General features: G+C 41.1%; 1 protein-coding gene across 2 annotated transcripts in view; it reads left to right on the forward strand.

Annotated features, from left to right (window-relative positions):
* Positions 1-18140, forward strand: part of RAB27B (RAB27B, member RAS oncogene family) — a 38239-nt gene extending 20099 nt beyond the window's left edge. For both annotated transcript variants that reach the window (XM_081942044.1, XM_081942045.1), the window contains exons 2-6: positions 6670-6841; positions 12988-13073; positions 14215-14318; positions 17085-17208; positions 17634-18140. In XM_081942044.1, coding sequence (XP_081798170.1) covers positions 6689-6841; positions 12988-13073; positions 14215-14318; positions 17085-17208; positions 17634-17823 — 657 coding nt within the window. In that variant the 5' untranslated portion in view covers positions 6670-6688 and the 3' untranslated portion in view covers positions 17824-18140. The remainder of the gene's footprint in view (positions 1-6669; positions 6842-12987; positions 13074-14214; positions 14319-17084; positions 17209-17633) is intronic.
* The last annotated feature ends 4027 nt before the right edge of the window (positions 18141-22167 follow it).

A 22167-nucleotide genomic window follows, 5' to 3' on the forward strand; every position in this document is an offset into this window, starting at 1 on the left:
ACCTGTGGGGAACCCGGAAGTTCGGGAATTGTGACTTCCGGTTTGTCCGTAGGGCCGACTGGCAGAGGCACCGCAGGCTGTTTCCAGGGCAGTCCTTTGAGCCACATCTGGCCCGCAGGTCTTGAGTTTGACCCCCTTGCTATATATACTGTAAGCATGGTGAGAGAACAATTCCGTAGAATTTTAAAAAAGTGATTTGAAAGTTTTTTTATATTTATATCATTTTTTTTTAAAAAAAACCTTCTGTTTAACATTTGAGTCTGTATTTCAACCAAAACCATAGAGGGGGGGGGGGAGCCCAGTATGTTTATCAATTCTGCGCAGTCATGTTTGATTTCCAGAAGGTATTTTTGAATGGCTAGGGATTTGAACATACCACATAATTGCTGCTCTTTAAAGCAGCCATGTTTTCCCCAGCATCTCCCCACAGTTTTGAAAGGTTATCAGCAGGTGTTATGTTTGTACCAGTGGTGGGTCTGGCTGGCAGCCATTACTGCTGGTTCCATCAGGGACACGCCACGCTCATGCGTGCGCATGTGCAGCGTTATGAAAATTGCTCTGCGCATGTGCAGAAGCCAAAAACAAGATGGTGCTGGGAGAACCAGTTCGGGGGCGTGGCAGGCCTGGGTCACTGCCAGTGACTGCCGCCAAGGCCTGGGTCACTGCCGCCAAGCTACTACCAGTTTGGCCAAACTGGTCCGAACTGGTAGGAACCCACCACTGGTTTGAATCCCCAGACATACTCAATCCTTTATTTTGCATTATGTTCAAACTATTGCACTGCTGTATAATTTATGAATATAATATGTCTGTAGAGGTGATTCTTAGATCAGATGAAATTATCACTTCTACTAATGTGAATATCCCTGATGAGAAGAACAGTATCGTTGCTACATTGGCATTTTGAGGACTGAAATCCACATTTTCAGTGTCTAATTTTACAATACTGGAGACAGCAGAGATTTCTCACTGGCATTTGGTCTGAATTATGGATTCACAGAATTTGACAGCTCCAGGGTGTGGAAAAAAATAGAACTAGAATCTCATAGCTGGCTTTATTTTTGGAAAGTTGCCAACGCGGATGCCCAACTGAGTCTGCTTACGGAAGAGACACTGAGCTTTCCTCTTTGGCACAAACAAGAAATAAATAGGGAAGAAATGCTTGCTTGTCAACGCACAGAGTTTCTGTTGTTCATATGGCAGATCCCATGCTTGTCTGCATTACCTCTGGGGCGGGGCCAAAAGGGAGCAAGGACGCACAACATATTCTTCAATGTTTCCTTTCTCTTTCAAGTCACAAGACAGGCAAAAACAGACAGAATGGCAACGTGCTGGGAAAATGTTGGGACAGGGTGGGAGAGTGACAGAAATATAGGGAATGGTCTATTTTCCACTGAAATGATATCTAAATCTAGACATATGTATGAAATGCAGAGGTGTCTGTATTTGGACCAGTATAATTATAGCTCAATGGAGATTCTCAGTCATCTGGTTGTCCCAAAGGTGCTTTTTCAAGAGGCAACTGGACTTTCTGTTTTTTTTTAAGACGTTTCACTTCTCATCCAAGAGGTTTCTTCAGCTTCTCTTCAAAGAAAAACCAGAATTCCAGTTGCCTCTTGAAAAATCACCTTTGGGGCATATAATTATAGTTCTCAATCAACTGGAGCCTGCTCATTTCGGTTGTATGTCGTGATAGTTGCAAAACAGGTTAGTCATGCGACTGACTTTTTTGTGTCAGTTGTTAAACAAACCAAGGGTTCTCTATGGGCGTGGTAAAAACCAGAAGTGCTGGCAAAACAGTAAAATTTGATCTCGTAACCATGGGATGTTTTGAATGGTTGTTTTGTTGAGGGCCTGATGTTTGGTCATGTGACTACAGAGGGGCCTCGGCCATTGGAATTTTGAATCCGGGTCATAACTTCCCCTTTTGGAGCCAGTCATGACCTCAAACGGTTGTAAGTGAATGATTATAAGTTGAGGATGACCTGTGTGTGTGAATAGTTTATGATTTAACTTTTCTGGAAAGAGAAAACCAACCCCTTAGCCTGATACAAAGTTTGAAATTTGGGAGAGTCTGCCAAATTCCGATGGGACGATAGAGAAATTAATGTGAAATGTATCAACTGAGATCTTCATTGCGTACCTTGACTTTTCTACAACCAAGGAGTTTTTCCTGTAGAATCTTCCAAGTTTGTAATCTTCCCATGTTTTCCAACTGTACTAAACCAGGGATGTCAAACTCGATTTGATTGAGGACTGCATCAGGGTTGTGTTTGACCTCGGAGGGCCAGAGTGGGCATGATCAGGGTGGGCGTGGCCAGCTCGATGTCACTTGTGTTGGGGTGCTTGTGGTGGCCTGAACGCTCTGCCAGTGAAAACAGGCTCCCGAGCTCCATTTTTGGCTGGGACGGCCTCTTGCAACCCTCTGCCAGTGAAAATGGAGCTCAAGAGGGCTTTCTCTGGTAGATGCACCTCGGGTTGGTCATTGTTTCCAGGGCAGCCCCACAGGCCAGATCTAAGCACCTTCTGGTGAGTTTGACACCCCTGTAGTAAACGATTATGAAGGACACAAATATAAAGTTAGATAAAGATAAGTTCAGAATTGTTAATTTCAAAACATTCCTAATGCAAATAAATTTTTTGAACACAAAATATGTAACCTAACATTTAAAATACCTTCAGCGGGTTAAACTTGTAATTCTATTTATCAGACATCTGGTGAATGCTGCTTCGAAACAGAGCAAGTGTGAACGCAACTTTTTGTATAATCACTAGTGTGATTATGATTTCATGAACTGTGTTTGCTCCTATGGAATGTGTTAGAGAAAAAAAAAGTATATTTCATTTCTTGTTATCTAATCTTCATGCTAAATTTAATTCTTTACCTGCTTTTTCTTTTGTGAAGTAGAACCAGAAAAACAAATGTGCTTCCCGATGCAACAATAACAGAAATGTTCAAAATGCGTTTACTGAATTGTCAGGTAGTCTTCAATTTATAACCATAATTGAGCCTGGAATAATGGTCATAAGTCTTGGCGGTCATTAAGCAAATCACCATGTGACCATGCCTGATTTTATGACCTTTTTGTGGCATGTCACATGCTAAGTGAATGGTTGTTAAGTGAATGGCCTGGTCATTAAATGAATCCATTTGGGTGCTTTTTGCTGGTAACCAGAAACCGGCAAATTGCTGAAAATCACAGTCATTGGGCCATGGGATGCTGCAAACAGTGTCAACGCAAAGTGATTGCCAAGCACCCAAAATACAGTCATGTGAACACATATTTGTGTGCGCACCGTTGTCAGAACTCCAGAGCCAGATAAGTACCGGGGGGGGGGGGGATGCTTTCATAACTTTAAACGATTGCTAAGCAACCAGTCATTAAGTGAGGACTACCTGTATAATTCCAAAACACTGAACTCTGAAATAGTAAAGAAACGATGTTCTCACCAGCAAAAATTGGAGAGTGGTCAATAGATCTTAAGACTTTGTAATTTTAAACTGAAAGAAGTTAGTTGATTAAAGCTAACAGGGTCTGAAGGCCGATGGCGTGAATTATTAGCTGAGACTCATCAGGCAGTATGATGAAGTCTGACTCAGCTGCATGAAGAAGTAAGATAATAAAATCTCCATTAATTGACTTGGAGGCTCAAAGCAAGTTAAATGTAATTTCTATCTTCACTCAGGGAGACTACAGAGTTGCAGACAGAGTTAGTCTAAGGCAGGGGTGTCAAACTCCCGGCCCGCAGTCCGGATGCGTCATGCACTGGCCATGCCCACCCCTTCCCATTTTAATAAAGGGAGGAAAAAGTTGTGATAAGTCACGTGACGAAAACATGATGCTGCAAGTTTGACACCTCTGTTGTGAGGTCTGTTTTAAAATGTGGATAAGCACGTTGAACTGCAATTGCAGTTTCAACTCATCTGAAAATTGTCAGATTGTGAAAAGTTGGTCTAGAAGCCGTTTAGGACCACATGATATTCAGCTGCAATTGCAATCCCCCATTCCTTCATTGATCAAAAATTGTAGGATATTTTTAAGAGTTTGGAAATCCTGGTATCTCTTCTATGATACCACTGGACATTTCTTTGTGGAGTTTGTCCTGCGGCACAGTGCAGTTTCACTCCATCTCCAAGAGCGTAGAAAAATTGGGTCATCCAGTAGATGGCATGAAGTGTTCACACCGTTCAAAAGTCTGGTGGAACTTCCATTCAAGAACCATGGGCAGACCCCACTTGATAATTTATCTTCCATGACATCTAATTATTCTTAGAAATCACCTATGCCAGGTCCTGATATAATACTTTATGGCAGGATGGTGTTTTTGTGCGTCTGTATTTGTATGTGCCATTCCATTGACTTTTGTTGAGTGATTTCAAGTTCTGTTATGGAGAAGGAGGGGAAAAATCCCTTGTTTGATGGAAAAGAATAGGAGAAACAATAGTTTTCTGTAACAATTGGCAGCCTTCTGTCTACTCTTCATAGAGTCATAAAATTGGAATGTATGTTGGAGGTCAACTGATTGAACAGCCTGCTTAGTGCAGGATCTGCTAGACTGGAGCATCTGATAGATAACCATCCAACCAGTGATTGGATATTTCTTTTGAAGGAGAAGTTTTCACTTCATATGGTAATCTACTCTGCAAGTTCCTCTTCCTTATGTCTAAGTTGAATTTCCTTCCTTGTAGTTTTAACCCACTGAGTTTAACCATGCCCTCTAGGGGTGAGAGAGAGTAAGTCCATTCTCTCTTCTACCTGACAACCCTCTAGATCAGGGATGTCAAACTTGTGTCGTTATGGCATCGTCACGTGATGTATCGGGACTTTTCCCTCCTTTGCTAAACCAGGTGGGGGTGGGGCAGTGGTGTGTGTAGGTGGTACTCCCCGGTACGGGTGTACCGGAGCCTGTCCGGAGCACCGGATACCGTTGCTCTGGCTAAGACACATGTGCGCACTGTGCACGTCCATGTGGATACCGCTGGGCCCGTTCCAACCATACCGGTTGGAACGGGATCCGGAACCCACCACTGGGGTGGGGCCAACATGTGACGAATCCGGCCTGCAGGCCACAAGTTTGACACTCCTGCTCTAGATATTTGAAGATGGTTACTCTGCCATATTTTTAAAAATTTGAACCTTGGTTGAACAGATACTTACTTGCTTCATAGCTTAAACCACCGGAAGTGGAATTGTTAGCATGTTTCTTCCTCGTGTGTTGTACCAAACCGAGGGTGGGGGCATGATCTTAAAAGGTTGATTCCTTGGAGAAACTTTTCTTTTGATAGGTAGTTAGGCAGCGAGACTTTCTCCTAAAATCTGCATACGGTTAGCAGCTCAGTTATTTTCCCAAGAGTTTGGATAGGTTGGGTGAGCAAATGTTGAAATAGGAAATGACAACAAGAACTGGATCCAGATTGAAGTTATACTAAAATGGTAGCCATTTCTTCATTAAGAGAAGAAGGAAAACTCATTTGAATCTAGAATTAAATTAGCTTTATACACACAGGTTTTCTCCCTGGGAAAATTTACACAGATTTTCTTCCTGGGAAAATTTCTCTTCTTTGCTCATGTCTGATCTAAAACCACCAGAAGCCTTTAACATTTTACAGACTTATGTAACTGCAGGTGGGGTAGATATCAGCACTTCAAAAGCAGGTTGTAAGTCCCATTTTTCAGAGTTCATCCTAACTTTGAACAGTCACTAAGTGACGGTTGAGGACTGCTTGTATTAGTTCTTAATTGACTTTAAGAACTGGAAGTGGGTATGGGTTAGTTTAATATATTTTTGGGAAGAAAATGGCTAAATACATAAAAGTAAGTTTTACTTTACCTGATTTGGAACTGGAGAAAGAGCTTTCTTCACCGAATACCTTGTGAAACTAGAATTCACCTGCAACAGACACTAAAGCCAATGTAGTGTGGTGGTTATGGAGATTGTGGTTATGGAGTCAGCCATGGAATCTCACTAGATGACTTGGGCTGGTCAGTTAATCTACTCTATCACACAGGGCGGTTGTTGTGAGAATAAAATGAAAGGAAGGTTCTGCATACCTTGCCTTGAGTTCCTGCAGTGAAAACAACAAATACAAATAAATCAATCTAACAAATCGATCAATCAATCACATGCACTCTCATCTCAAACTATCCCACACAATTCTGGTATGGATGAAATGAAAGAAGTACTCCAGTAGGTAGGCCATTTTCAGCTCCTGAAGAAAAAGGAAAATATAAATTTAACAGTGTATCTAGCCTAAACTGTAATGAACATTTAGTACTAAAATGTTTTTATGATTTTCCTTTTCTCTGAAGCCTAATTTTCTATGGCAAAGATACCAGAATATCTAGCACAACAATAAAAACAAACTAAAATCACAAGCTGAACAAGAGTAAGAAATCCACAGGGGCAATAAAAACAGATGTCCCTTTGTGTATAAACACACAATTCAGGGGTCCCTTACAAAAAAAAAAAAACCTGCTGCCAGAAGAGATTATTCAGGAGGTAGAGCCTCCATCTATGCTGAGGATTGATATTCCGTCAAAAGTGGAGCGGCGAGCTGGTAAACGGTTGGATTCAAGGGAGCTAATACTGCACTCCTACCGGTCCTTAATGCTAAGTTCTGTTCTTTTTTCTCCTTCCTACTAACCTTCTTTTTCTCCTCGTTTGCAGGTTCATCCAGGTCAGCACTATGACTGATGGGGACTATGACTATTTGATCAAACTCCTGGCCCTCGGGGATTCTGGGGTTGGAAAGACTACTTTGCTTTACAGATACACAGACAACAAGTTCAATCCAAAGTTCATCACGACAGTAGGCATTGACTTTCGAGAAAAGCGTGTGGTGAGTTTCTTCTGTGTGTGTGTGTGTGTGTGTGTGTGTGTGTGAGAGAGAGAGAGAGAGGGAGGGAGGGAGGGAGGGAGGGAGAGAGAGAGAGAGAGAGAGAGAGAGAGAGAGAGAGAGAGAGAGAGAGAGAGAGAGAGAGAGAGAGAGAGAGCACAAAAGTCTTCCTGAAGGTTCCACTCTTTCAAAAGTAACATTTTCAACATCTCAGTGAGACAATATCCGTTTCCTTGTGTGGGTTTTGCCCTGCATTTTGTAGCCATCACCTGACCGGTCTTTTTGCTTAGTCCAAAATGGCATTTGTATATTGTTTCATCTCTTCCCAGTGTATAGGTCATCCACAACTCACATCTGTAATTGAGCCTGACAATTGGGTTGTGACCGTCAGCAGATTTCCATTTGATCGGAGCTGTTTTGATGAGCTTTTTTTTTTTTTGCTGCGGTCATTGAGGGAACCCAGTGGTCCTTAAGTAAACCTGCTGTTCACTGTGGAAGAGTTTTGCCCAGAAATCAGAAGTAAACACCAGTTCATGGCAAAAGTATGGGAAATCATGATTATGTGACTGTGGGACACTGCACACAGCCATAATTGCAAATTGTTTGCTGAGCATCCTAGAAAAGAAAGAGTAGAGTAGAGTAGAGTAGAGTAGAGTAGAGTAGAACAGAACCTTGGAGATCTTCTAGTTCTAAATGTGATCATGTGACCATGAAGGAAGGCAATGTCAGAACTTCAAAACTGGGTCACAAGATGTTTTTTGGGGGAAATATAAAGAACTTAAATTTCACCCCAAATATCCTTTTGAATGCAAGTCGAAGACTACCTGCAAATCAGCCTTTCTCATTAAGTTTTGATTTCTGTGCTCTCAAGGCTGTTTAGACTACAGTCTCTGAAAGTAATCTAGAAACCCCAGAGATAGTCTAAGATTCTTTTTCTTTTTTTTCAGATTTGCCATATTACCATAGATTTCAATGTTTCAGGTCTTATCATTATTTATACTTCTGATTTGCTCAGTAACTTATTCTGAGCTTACCTCCTTTCGGCATCAGGGATTTTAAAGGAGCTCATATTGTCATATGGCGTGGGCTTCTTTGTGTTTACTCGCTGTTTAAGTGATTCTTTGTGTTACTTGCTGTTTGCTTAGTTCTTAAGCAAGTTTTGCGGATCAAAGCTTAAAAATATTTGTAGTATTTTCAGAATCTCTAGATTGGTACACGAACGTTTATAAAAACTAGATGAGAACAGTGTACAGTTAAAAGCTTGTGAGCGTGTATATGTGTGTGCATGGGCACGCCCATAGGTGTGTGCATCAAAATGATCTTTCCCTCCTTGATTTTATTCAGTCTAGCTCATGTCAAAGCCATTTGGTATCCCATGCTGGGATTTAGATTTTTCATAGATGCACACATGAGAAACTGCTATTCCTGGAAACCTCCATGTGTTGTGTTTGCCCCTTTTCAACTGTTGTATTTTAATTCATTTGATTCAAAGCACTTTTCACAGTGCATAAAGGAAGCAACCTTAGACTGGTTTTCTCTTAGAGAAGATCCACTGACAAGGTGCTGTGAGACGACAATATAAATGTTGTTTTGACACACATACAAATGAGTTATCACTTGCAAAGGGAAATTTAAAAAAAGGATCCCAAAGGCAGTTTTGCCTACTTGCTTGCTTAATGTTATTACAGGACTCAGACCCAGATAAGTCTGTGTATGTTCTGACCGAGGCTTCCCAAGAGCATGAAACAAACTCCTTGTCCCAACAAAAAACCCTTTTATTAATTTACGGCGAATTCTGCTCATTCACAGCCAGAAAAGTCTTTCAAAGGAGGATTTACAATCACAGACCTTATCTGGCTTGAAGAGCTGACAGGCCGATATCTGCAGAACTTGGCAAGGATCCTCTGAGAGTCATGAACCAATTAGAGAACTAATTGTCTCCTGCAAAGTCCACTCCCCTTTTGCTCCTCTTTTATTTCCTCTGGGAGGAGCCATTCATTGTCCACCTGTGACCTTACTCCCAAGTCAACCCCTGTTCTTTAGCCGTTCCCTTCGTCTGACAACTCTGCGCATGCGGACACTTGGAACAGGCTTCAGCTGTTCCTCTGCCTCACTGATGTCTTACTCTGACCACAGCTGATAACTGTCGGATGGCTCTGGGCCCTCATCAGAGCCTTCCCCAGACTCCAGGACTGGCCCATGTTCCTCCCCAACCTCCTCACTGTCCGAATGTAATGGGCCATAGCAGTGTGTGCGTGCGTGCATGCACATACACACACACAAACACACACACATACCTGTTAAGCTTATTCTACTTCACTGTCAACATTGCATAGATTCTAACAGGTTAAAAATTAAACGTTGCAATAGCAAGAGGGATATTGAGAGCTTGGGTTACCAAAAGGAGCTGCCCGTAGAGAGAATGAAGCTTTGTTTCTAAAATGCATTTTCCCCATGCAGATATTATTATATTTGTTTTCTTTTACGTTTATACAATAATAATAATTATGACTATGGTATGTAATCAGGACAAACTTTTTCATATATGTGTGTGTGTGTGTGTGTGTGTGTGTGTGTATCTTAATTTACTTATGATCTGTGGATGAGAAAATATGTTGGTAATGCACAATTTGTAAGCTTTGTGGGAACATCACATTTCTTGGGTTTTGTGGATGTAAAGTTTCTTTTCTAAATATCAACTATTTATCCTGACACCCAAAGCAAACATCTGTGTTGAGGATCCCTTTCTGTCAAATGTTCACCACCTCTTAAAGCCAACTTCTCAACCCGTTGCTTGCTGAATTCATAAGTTAAAGAGCTTGTGATTTGTGCCACCTCAAAACACAAAAATTTGAATCCTTCTTGTATATTCATTGCTGGCTTTGATAGGATGGGAACTGCATGTCTTTCTAACTGGCTCAGGGCCATCGAGATTGTTACTCAGGATCTAGTTTCCCATCTAGTTTCCCACATCTTGCTATACAGCGGCCAGCCGGTGGATTCTTTAGGATTCAAAGTCAATAAATTCAAAGCATGGCAAAATGCTCAAAAGGATTTTATTAAGAGCGTTAATAGGAAAAAAAAGACGCACCAATCCACATCCCTTCAGCTTGCCAGGAATACCAAGAATGGCAGTGGAGAGCCTGCACGGAGTCAGCAATTGTGCAGCAGTATCCTAAAATGTTTGGTTTAGACTAGGGGTGTCAAACTTGCATCATCATGGCAGCGTCATGTGATGTATCATGACTTTTCCCCCCATTCTCTAAGCCAGGTATGGATGTGGCCAGTGCATGACACATCTGGCCCCCTGGCTGTGAGTTTGACATCCCTGGTTTAGACCAACGTTCAAACTATCCCAAGGCTTTCACCATCTCTTTATGCCAGAAAGGAACAGAGAGTCTAAACCAGGGGTATCAACCTTGTGCCGTCATTTTGTCGTCACGTGACGTATCATGGCTTTTTCCCCGTTCGCTAAAGTGGGGGTGGGCATGACCAGTGCGTGATACATCCGGCCTGCAGGCTGCGAGTTTGACACCCCTGGTATAAACAATAACACTTGGTAATACATCTCATCAAGGATTTTGTTAGATAGGGCAATGAGAAGGCAGACTCAGGTTTAACGCAACAACAGCTCTTTATTACAACCGTCAAGTCTGTACAATCCAGCAGCAGTTAGGTCTGACAGCTCTCCTTTTATAGGGAGCTGTCAGACCTCTTAACCAATCAGATTGAACCTCTGTTCCCGCCTAAACAGAGGACTGGAGTGGAAACCACAGTAGCCTGTGTTAATATCTAACAGATTTGGTCACACCATTAGACAGTGGAACCTCAGTCAAGGATATGTTTAGGGAAGACTGGGTTCCTTTTAGATGGCAACTGGGCATGGTTGATGACCTATCTGATTAACAACCTAGGATCCTAGAGAAGTGACCCTTTGCTAAAAGTGAATCTACCAGGTTGGGTGCCTTGTATCCTTAGCAGGTGTGCACCTCTTCTTTAGATTAGGGAGCTGGTGTATGTCCTCTTCATCTTAATTATTGAGGTAGGATTACAGATAAGAGGCAAGGAAGAACGATTAGCAGTAGAATGGTGCAATCAGCAAGGCTTGCTAAGGAATTTCTTCTAAGCACAGGTGTAAAGGGACGTGCACTGCAAAGCTTGCTAAATTAGGCAGAGTTTGCCTCAGCTGGTTAAGTAACCCTTTCTACACAAGAATTTCACACACAACACACACACACACACACACACACACACACACAAACAAACAACACACGCCAACCACACTATTTTCTTACAAATCTTACAAACCAATAGAACAGCAATATGTCTCAATAAAAGTGGATGCTATATTAATGAATGAGTTTTGCCAGGCTGTAAGAGTTGTAGGCCAAAATATACTGCTTTTAAGGTAAATGTGAGCTATGTATATTTTGGCCAACCACCAATGCTTCAGTGGCCAACATATTTTTTAATGATACCTTTTGATGTTATTTTTTCGGGCGCCACTTAATCTCTGCACATTTTAAAATCTCTGGACATTTAATTGGGATGGAGGGGGAGATGTGTACTTCTGAAAGCCAGATCCTCTTAGGGGTGTCAAACTGGCGGCCCATGGGCCAGATGCGTCACACGCAGGCCACGCCCACCCCCATTTCGCAAAGGGAAAAAAATCACGAAACGTCACGTCACAGCAACGTGGCACGATGAGTTTGACACTCGTGCTCCAGGTAGACTATTGAAGGCCATTTTCCCCCAAGTTTCCTTTTAGCCGCTCTCATGCTAAGCTCTTTGGCCGTGAACACACCTCTCTCCTTCACTCGTCCATCTGTTTTTCCAGTCTTCAGTTTCATGGAGACTCTCAAGTGGAACATATTGCTTATTTCCTTGGACCAAAGACATATTATGTTCCTTCCTGGGTTGTCAGGGATGACTGAGTCACCTCATTAGTTTAGCAACTTTTCTATACCAAAGCAACATGCTAAATCTTCTATGTATGTACAGGAGAGTAAATATGCAGCAGCTGTGCTATTTAGAAAGATATTTCCTAAGAAAAGCATATAAACAAAGAAATTAGTTTATTGTTTCAGTCTTAATTGGGTAGTCCAAAGTCCAGACATTTTGCAGCCTAGGCTGTATGAAGTGACTAATTTTTTTGGAGACTCTGACGCTGACTTCAGACTTATTTGTAAAAATAATAAAGATGGGCTATAAATAAATAAAATCCAGTATTAAGAATTCCAGTCTGCCGAATTCCAATTTATTGCTCATACATCCATCTTTCAGCCTCCAAGGGATTTCCATGTTATTGTCCCAGTCAATAACTCGGTAAGGCAAGTTGAAAGAGAATAAATGTCGAAATGCCTTCAAAAAGTTATATAGCCATAGCAATTGAACGTAAGAGTTATATACCACTTTGCAGTGCTTTCCAGCCCTCTGCAAGCGGTTTACAGAATCAGCTTATTTCCCCCAACAATCTGGGTCCTCATTTTACCCATCTTGGAAGGATGAAAGGCTGAGTCAACCTTGAGCCTGGTGAGATTTGAACTGCTGAATTCCAGGCAGCCAGCAGGGAGCAGAAGTAGCCTGCAGTACTGGCTTAACCCTAGCCATTGTGGCTCATTTAGACAAGTGAAGAGTCACCACTTCCAATTTAATGTTGTAAACATAAGGTTTAAGGTGTATAAATAGATGTCATCTTCTGGTGGCTTCAGAGACAGGTTTTTTTTTTTTTTTTTTTTTTGCAATCTTCTAGCAGAAGTGGCTTGTCATTGTTTTCTCTTGAGAATTTTTTTTTAAAAAATTATCAAGCCTAGCCTGCAATGTAGCATTTCTCATGCTGGCTGGGAGGTTCTGGGAGTGGAGGTCCACAAGTCTTAAAGTTGCCAAGTTTGGACATCGCTGATCTTGAGACCGGTACTTCCTATATCAATATTGTAATTCTTACTGTGTGCCACTCCTTCGATAAACGTAGGATTGTGGAACCGTGGAAATAAAATCCATAAAAGGATCATATGATGTTTAGCATCTTTTCCTATCCGGCATTTTCAGTTTGCAAATTATGATTTCAATTTTAATTAACGTTTAAATCAACAATTGTTAAAATAAGCAGTGTTAAAATAAACAGTGAAGCTTTATTTGGTATGTTTCAGGTGTACAACAGCCAGGGGTCAAGTGGTTCTTCTGGAAAAGCCTTTAAGGTCCATCTGCAGCTATGGGACACAGCTGGGCAAGAGAGGTAATGTGCAAGAACTTACAAGTCCAATGCAGAAATAATTGGAAGGGGAAATGAACAACGTTTTTCTATTAGATTCTGTCATCTGAACTTGGGCAGGTTTTCAAGACAGATATTTTTAAATTATCATTTTTGACATCATATTACTGTTTGCAAGGAAGCTGAAGACCTAGTTTTTCTTATCTTGAATTATTTGGAATTTTGAATAAAAAGTGATTTGAAGCATTTTGGAATGTCAGATTTCAGGGGTACAGTTGCTAAAAGTCGCAGGACACTGTGGGTAGGGTCTGCAGTTTACACACACACACATTTGTGTATGTGTATATGTATGTATATAAACACATATATACATACACACTTATATGTATGTGTGTGTGTGCATGTGTGTATAGGTAAAGGTTCCCCTTGCACATATGTGCTAGTCGTTCCTGAATCTAGGGGGCGGTGTTTATCTCCATTTCAAAGCCGAAGAGCCAGCACTGTCCGAAGATGTCTCCGTGGTCATGTGGCCTGCATTACTAAATGCCGAAGGCGCATGGAACGCTGTTAACGTCCCACCAAAGGTGGTTCCTATTTTTCTACTTGCATTTTTATGTGCTTTCGAACTGCTAGGTTGGCAGAAGCTGGGACGTGGCACTAAGGATTCGAACCGCCGAACTGCTGACTTTTCTGATAGACAAGCTCAGTGTCTTAGCCACTGAGCCACCGCACACATACACACACAAGCACACACAAGTTCTCTGCTTGAAGGTGTGTGAGCCATACACTCATAAATTCCATGTCCCTGGGTGGGCTGCTGACTAAAATCTCCCGGGGCAGTTTCCTGCCCATCTTTTTGGCAGTCAGAGGGAAATTTATAACACAAATCCCCATTGGAATGGAACAGATCATCAAGAGAAAATAAAATCATCCCTGGGGCTGTCTTGCCACCTGAAGGAAGATTTGTGCTTGAGCAATCATTCCGGATAAGGGTTGACTACCCGTGTAAAGAGAATATTAAAGCTTTGCCTTGTCATTTATCTGTTCGCTTGCAGCACTTTTAAAAAAAAGGTTCAGCCATGAAATGTTTACCTAATACCCCTCGCTTGCTTTTCCGATAGCTCATGTTGTGTATTGATCCTTTTCTCTCCTTTCCTCCTGACAGATTCAGAAGTCTCACCACAGCCTTTTTCAGAGATGCCATGGGCTTCTTGCTAATGTTTGATCTCACCAGTCAACAGAGCTTCTTAAATGTCAGAAACTGGATGAGTAAGTGGAAAAAGCAGCTGCCTCTCTTATCCTTGAGCTCTTTTAGCTTCAGCGGCATTGAATCTCCCGTCTTCAATGCGACAGCAGTCCCCATAGAGAGTGGAATTATGTAAGCTATTCCTGATACGATTAAACGCCCTGCAACAAAAGGCACGCAGGTACCTTAGAAAAGAATGCAGTGGTGGTGCAGTGGTTAGCGTGCAGTAGTGCAGGCTGCTTCTGCTGCCTGCAATTTGGCAGTTCGAATCTCACCAGGCTCAAGGTTGACTCAGCCTTTCATCATTCTGAGGTTGGTAAAATGAGGAGCCAGATTGTTGGGGGCAATGGGCTGACTCTGTAAACTGCTCAGAGAGGGCTGTAAAGCACTGTGAAGTGGTACATAAGTCTAAGCGCTATTGCTATCATTTGGTCAAAAAACCAGACAATTTTATAGTGCTCTGATGGATGCCTACTGAAGCTGCAGTGGCGCAGTGGTTAGAATGCAGTAGTGCAGGCTACTTCTGCTGACTGCAGGCTACCTGCAATTTGACAGTTTGAATCTCACCAGGCTCAAGGTTGACTCAGCCTTCCATCCTTTTGAGGTCGGTAAACTGAGTTCCTAGATTGTTGGGAGCAATAGGCTGACTCTGTAAACTGCTCAGAGAGGGCTGTAAAAGCACTGTGAAGCGGTATATAAGTCTAAGTGCTTTTTCTATTGCTATTAGAAGCGATGCACGCTCCTCTCTGAAGCTGGCTTCTAGAGGTTCCTGGATCATTCTTTGCCTTGGCCACTGGCTCCAAGATAGCTGTCAGCCCTGAAGCCATTTTCCCCTGGCACCTTCAGGGCTGCCACAGCGGAGATGAGTTGAGCGGTGGGAATGGCAGAGGGGAGGCTATCTATGCTTTGAGGAATATGCCTGCCTTGGCATTTGGATTGCATTGGGACTGTTAACTGGAACCTTGGCATTGCCTTTTATGGAAGCTTTAGGAAACTGGTGGACTTTCCCTTTGACCTGACAAAATTGTTTTTTTTTTACTTCGGCACTCTCCTTGAAGCCTTTAGCATCACCACCATGTCATGTTTCTGCAAAACACTGAACCCTGCCCAAACTAGTTGAAATGTTACTAAAAATGCATGCAAATTGCTTGAAACACAGAAGATAGGCTAAAGATACAGAAGGATCTTGACAAACTTGAACATTGGGCACTATCTAATAAAATGAAATTCAATGGTGAAAAGAGTAAGGTTCTACATTTAGGCAAGAAAAACAAATTGCACAGGTACAGTATAGGTGGTACCTGGCTCAATATTAGTAACTGTGAGAGGGATCTTGGAGTCCTAGTGGACAACCATTTAAATATGAGCCAGCAGTGTGCAGCAGCTGCCAAAGAAGCCAACACGGTTCTAGGCTGCATCAACAGAGGGATAGAATCAAGATCATGTGAAGTGTTAATACCACTTTATAATGCCTTGGTAAGGCCACACTTGGAATACTGCATTCAGTTTTGGTCACCACGATGTAGAAAAGATGTGGAGACTCTAGAAAGAGTGCAGAGAAGAGCAACAAAGATGATTAGGAGACTGGAGGCTAAAACATATGAAGAACGGTTGCAGGAACTAGGTATGTCTAGCTTAAGAGAAAGAAGGACTAGGGGAGAAATGATAGCAGTGTTCCAATATCTCAGGGGTTGCCACAAAGAAGAGGGAGTCAAACTATTCTCCAAGGCACCTGAGGGTAGAACAAGAAGTAATGGATGGAAACTAATCAAGGAGAGAAGCAACTTGGAACTGAGGAGAAATTTCCTGATAGTTAGAACAATTAATCAGTGGAACAGCTTGCCTCCAGAAGTTGTGAATGCCCCAACACTGGAAGTCTTTAAGAAGATGCTGGATAGCCATTTGTCTGAAACGGTATAGGGTTTCCTGCCTAGGCAGGGGGTTGGACTAGAAGACCTCCAAGGTCCCTTCCAACTCTGCTATTTTATTGTATTGTTATAGCTGTATGTGAGTAACAGGTAGTCCTGTACCTAACAACCATAATCGAGCCCAGAATTACAGTCAAAAGCTGTGGTCATTATCGAGTCACTATGTGACTACAACCTGTTTTGTGGCTGTTGTTAAGCAAAAGTGGTGGTCATTAGGTAAAGGCCATGGTCACTAAAGCAAATCTTTTTTTAAAACTCAGTGAGCAATTGTTTTCTGCTGGAAACTGGAAGTAAATGCCAGAAACTAGCAAAACCACCGAAAATTGTGGTCATGTGACTGCAGGATGCTGCAAACATCTGTAAATGCAAGCTGGTTGCCAAATGTGATCATGTGACTGGGGGAATGACAACACAAGACACACAGCCAACGGAACTCCAGAACCAGGTCATAAGTAGCTCAGGGGAAGTCCATCATTGCTTCAAATGGTTGCTAAGCAACACCAGTTGTAAATCAAGGACTACTTGTCTTGTTGCAGCTGTGATGCATAGAAGAAATATAGTGCTTATTGGCGTTTGCAGATGTGTTATCTTGATGTTAACTTGATTGATTGGACGGCATAATGTATTCTGGACAATAAGACACTAACCTTCCTATTTCTATCATCACATTTTTAAATGTAAAAATAATAGGTAGTCAAGGTGCTCATATTTCATCTCTCAGCCTTTCCCAGCCAGGTTGAGCAGCACAATCGGAAGATAACCAGGTTAGGAAAGGCTGCGAGAAACTATGATTTCTGCTCCTCTGTTTTCCAGGGAACCTTTCTACCCTCCTTACCAAGTTTCTACATTTTCTTTCTTTAGGTCAGTTGCAAGCAAATGCTTATTGTGAAAACCCCGACATTGTATTAATTGGAAATAAAGCTGACCTATCAGATCAGAGGGAGGTCAATGAAAGACAAGCAAAAGAACTTGCAGACAAATATGGGTAAGACAAACCAACATGTTGTTCTCTAAGCTAACTCAGGAGGCCTTGCTGTGCCCATCTGAATGGTGCCAAAGGTGAGATAAGGACACATTGAAATGGCCAAGACATTTGGTTTCAGAGGGAAAAACACCAAGTGTAATATTTCTTTTTCCCTGTTGACATCAATGATTCTTAAAGTAATCCCCGTATGGATAAATACTGATGCTAATAAGATTTTCTTTTTGTGAGAGAGGGAACAGGGATGAGTTCAGCAGACTTGGGGGCCTTTCAGAAAGTGACTCAATGTTTTTAACTGTTGACCTGAAGTCATTTTGCTTTTGAGAACTAAATGCAAGCAGCCCTTTGAAGGGAAACCTGTAGCTTATTGTTAACAACTATTCTCTCTTGAAATATCTTATCATACTTCCAATGTTTTCCTGCCATAGCATCCCATACTTTGAAACAAGTGCAGCGACTGGCCAAAATGTGGACAAAGCCGTGGAGACACTCTTGGACTTAATAATGAAACGAATGGAACAGTGTGTTGACAAGTCTCAGCTCTCTGACACAGCCAATGGTGGGAGTTCAGGAAAACTGGTGTCGCCCAAATCTGATGAGAAGAAATGTGCTTGTTGACTTGGCTATTCAGGTTGAAGAAAAGGAATGATAAATCAGAATGATCAAATGCTGAATTCAACCTGGAACTCCATGGACCAAATGAGACTGCTGTTGTTGTCTTAAGCAAGCCTGATTTTGTTTTTTCCAATGCTGAGAAATCATGCTTCTGCATTCAAACAGGTGTAAACCATCTTCATAGAAAACCCAGAGGCTCTTTTCTTCTTCATACAATAGGCAAGTAAATACAGAAAAAAATATCTGCTTTGGGGAGAGGACCATTGAAATGTTAGGAGACACCTTTACAATAAAACAAAGGGTTGTCTTTGTTGGCCTGAGCCATCATTTCTCATCTCTTTGCCCTCTATTATGACATACATTGTATGTTTGCTAAACAGGGGATGAAAAAAACACCCCAAAGAATGGGGTGGCTCATTGTAAACCTCTGTATGGTTTTGAATACCAAAAAGTTCATTGTTTCATGCAGTTGACTATTCTCATAAGGCAAGATCTGATTAAAATTGCAATGTAGTCATTAGGTGGCATTAGAGATAGAGGTGGACTGTAGAAAGAAGATGCCCATACAATATAGTAGAGTGTTGGAAAATCACAAGGTTTGCTCAAAGCTGAAAAGTACCACGTGCCTTGAAATACTTGGTCAAGTATTTCATTGGTGACTCTCAGAGTGATATTCCAATGGAATCCCCATTCATTAAGAGGTAGTATGTATTTATTAAGTTCTATATGGATACAGTTAACATTTCTAATTAATTCTAATGCTCTAATTAACACATACTTTATATATCTATATATATATTCATACTTGCAGAAGATTATTTTTGCTTTTACTTTACCAGCAGAGCACTTCCTAAACATGAAGCTATGTTCAATATTGATCTGGAATATTAGTTGTCCAAAGCAAAGTCTTGATTAAATGTATAATACTGTTCTGTTACTTCCACCATTTAAAATGAGAAAGGCAGGAGCAGGAACAGGAACAAAGAAGAGGAAGTGCCAGTGATAATTTTGTTACAGTAGAAGTACTGTTAAGTGAAGGATATGTGCACTTTAGAGCCAAGCGTGATAGGATGATGGTGGTATGATGGTGATGAACCAAATGCAGCTCTTTAAAACAAAAACAGACATTTTCTTTCCACTATGCACCATTTCTCTGTGATGCCATTCTGGTGTAAAAGGTCTGCTTTTGCAATTCAGCCAAATTCCAAAACCGTCCGCAATTCCCTGCCACCATTTTCTAAGTTAAAGAGTTCATTTCACCAGGTTCTTCGTGTTACCAAAGCAAAAGAGTAGTTTCTAACATTTATCCCAATACTCTTCATCAGTCTCTCAGTAATTAAAATACATATTTCTGTTTGCAAAATGTGAGCACATTTCCCAGAAAGAGAAATAACGTAGAGGAATATGTTCTTCTGGTGATATCTTAATTTTCATTTTTATTCCAATACTGTGATACCTTCAGTACACTTTTAAATGTTTACTGCTTTTTGTAATCCGTAGAACTCATTTTCAGAAATGGGAAATTACAAAATCCCAAAGGTGTCTTCACTTTTTGCTAGTGTTAATTGCTCAGCACTTCTATTGGGAAATACTAATGTTTTTGCCTATGAAATCTGGCTGCTTTGCTTGAAATCAAGGGCTGGGGGAATACAATTAAGCAGTGTTTCTCAACCATGGCAACTTTAAAAATGTGTGAACTTCAACACCCAGAATTCCCCAACAAACATACTGGCTGAGGAATTCTGGGAGTTGACGTCCACTCATCTTAAAGTTGGAAGGTTGAGAAACAATGCACTTAACTTTACACTTAACACTTAAGTAGTAGAAGCTTTATGCATTAATGTGTATCTTTTTTTCTATATGGCCCTACACTGTGAGGAATATTTAATCTCTTTTTCCTGCAATTCTGCCATTTTATAACAAAGATCTTTCAGCTTTCCAATGGAAGAAGAGATAACAATATATCCTTAATGTTTCCCAGCTGTTAATACCTACTCAGTGCCCTCCGTTGCAGTAAACAGGGTTATCTGCTGCAAACATTTGGGCGTATGGCTGAGGAAGTAAGGAATCTCAGCCGACTTGTTGAAAGTTGCCATTCAGAACTTTTCTTATATATAGTTAGACATCTTCTGGTATTGTAAAGCCGATCTGAAGGGACTAATATGTTCCACTTGTATTCCAATCTCTCACACTACCATACATATATTTTGTTGTTTACTATCTTGGAGTAGCAACTTAAGAACTCAAAGCTATTCCTAAGGCACAATTATTGTTGGGCATCATTTGTTGTAATCATATGTTGGGTATCAACTAGCATGCCTAAACGATCTGCCTGTGCCTCATAATGCCCACGAGTGAATGTTTTATGCATGCATGTTAAACTTTGATATTGTGTACACAGAATATTCACTGGCATTAAGTAAGGCCAAATAGCTATTGGTTTTGTAGCTGTCATTATGCACACCTAAACTCCTGCATGCATAAAATGTGAATGTTTATAGGGAACATTTATGAGCACAATGTTGAATCCACAAGAACACTTTGGACTTCCCAGATCGGCATTATATCATCTCATGAATAGCCTTTGAAATTGGCTTGGTGCAACTAAAAACTTTGCCAAGATGGCAATACTGGGATCCATCTTGCATTGCCAATATAAACTCAAAATAAATTCCGTATCACAGCAACAATTCTTTCATTATCTTTTTTTAATGGCCCTATTTCATCAAGGAAATCAGGATATATACGATCAATATCAAATGTATTGATGTAGGTTATGTTGCCGTTGTAGTTCATAATTGGCGCCTCACCAAAATAATCCTACATATAATAAGAGTATTTGTTTCAACTTCACCTGCAGTTCATTGATGAATAATTGTAATGACAATATATTATGCTATTTTTTCCAGTCTTCCTTTTGATCCTTTTGAGACATGGTATGAAATTCCCTCTTCTGACTTGGTTTCGTGAATATTTGAATCAAAATACTGGATGTGTAATTGTGTATGTATGATTAATAGACCCATGGCTGTTCACTGCTTATATGTACCCTATTGTCCAAAAGCATTCAGATGTAATGACCAAGTTCTCAAGTGCTTCTGTTGTGCTTTTGACCATCCACAAAGCACACTAAGCCAACAATTGTTTTCATAAACTGTATATAATTGCTGAGGAAAGAAACTAGAGAACTGTTAGTTCCATGTAACCATTTTTTGCCTGCTTTTATCAACAACCATTGGCCTGACATTACAGCAGCTCACACTGCACACCAACCTGATTTCTATGAAAGGGTCTTTGTCTGCTTTGTTAAAGCCTCTGAGGAGCAAAGTTGTTGCCTGATGAAATGCACACGAGGTCCCTAATAATTACTGTCCATGGGATAAATCAACAAGTACTTAAGAGAAGGTTGTCCTGTCACTGAAAATATGTTTTTGTACTTGCCCAGCAGCCTTTTAACAAAGTCTCCTACCAAGATTTACACAGTGTTCAAACAAGCCATTTAGCTGCTGTTTTGTTAAGAAAATCTACCTTCCCCAATACAGTTAAGTGTAGTCTGGTGTTACATGAAGTGACCACCGAAACTCTCCAGCCTTGTTGGTTTCTTTCTCCAGTCCAACTGAGGCAGATTTGGATGGTGTCCCTCATGGTCAACTTTCTAGATCTGCTCTTGAAGCTCATGGTTAGCAATCAGTTTGGCTACCATAGATTAACATGGCTGTCCTCCGAGAACATCCTCAAGGCTTTGGAAGGAACTCTCCCATGTTTTCCTTTCGCTGGAATAAATAAATGTTTGATAACAGTTCTTCTAAAGGTCAAACTAAACATCATCTGAATCATATGGTTATGGCTGTTAGAATGTGGATTGATAGGGGGAAAGAAAAGTTACCACAAACAGAAGCACCAATTACAATCATATTCTCAGAAGGGGTGAAGTTGTGCACTCTGTCTATGCTGTCTGTTGTTAAATATTTAGTTGTACTTACTACAGCCCTCCTCAACTCAGACCATTTAGCACGGGGATCTCCAACCTTGGCAATTTTAAGACTTGTGGACTTCCAACTCACAGAATTCCTCAGCCAGCATGGGAGTTGAAGTCCCCAAGTCATAAAGTTCCCAAGCTTGGAGACCTTTGATTTAGCACAAAGTCTTTTAGGAGATATTTCTTAAGAAACATGGACACATCATCTTCTTACACTTCCAAAGGTCCTGCCTGAAGCTCTCCTAAACTTGATTCCACCCCAGCTTTTAAATCAAGAAGCTTCTCGGATCTTAAATCCTCTCTGCCTTCGCTCCAACCCGCAGTGGGATTTGCAGTGTATATAACTGTGTGATTCAAGGTACTTTTAT

Source organism: Natrix helvetica (assembly GCF_964273705.1).
Source record: "Natrix helvetica genome assembly, chromosome: 2".
NCBI classification, from domain to species: Eukaryota; Metazoa; Chordata; class Lepidosauria; order Squamata; family Natricidae; genus Natrix; species Natrix helvetica.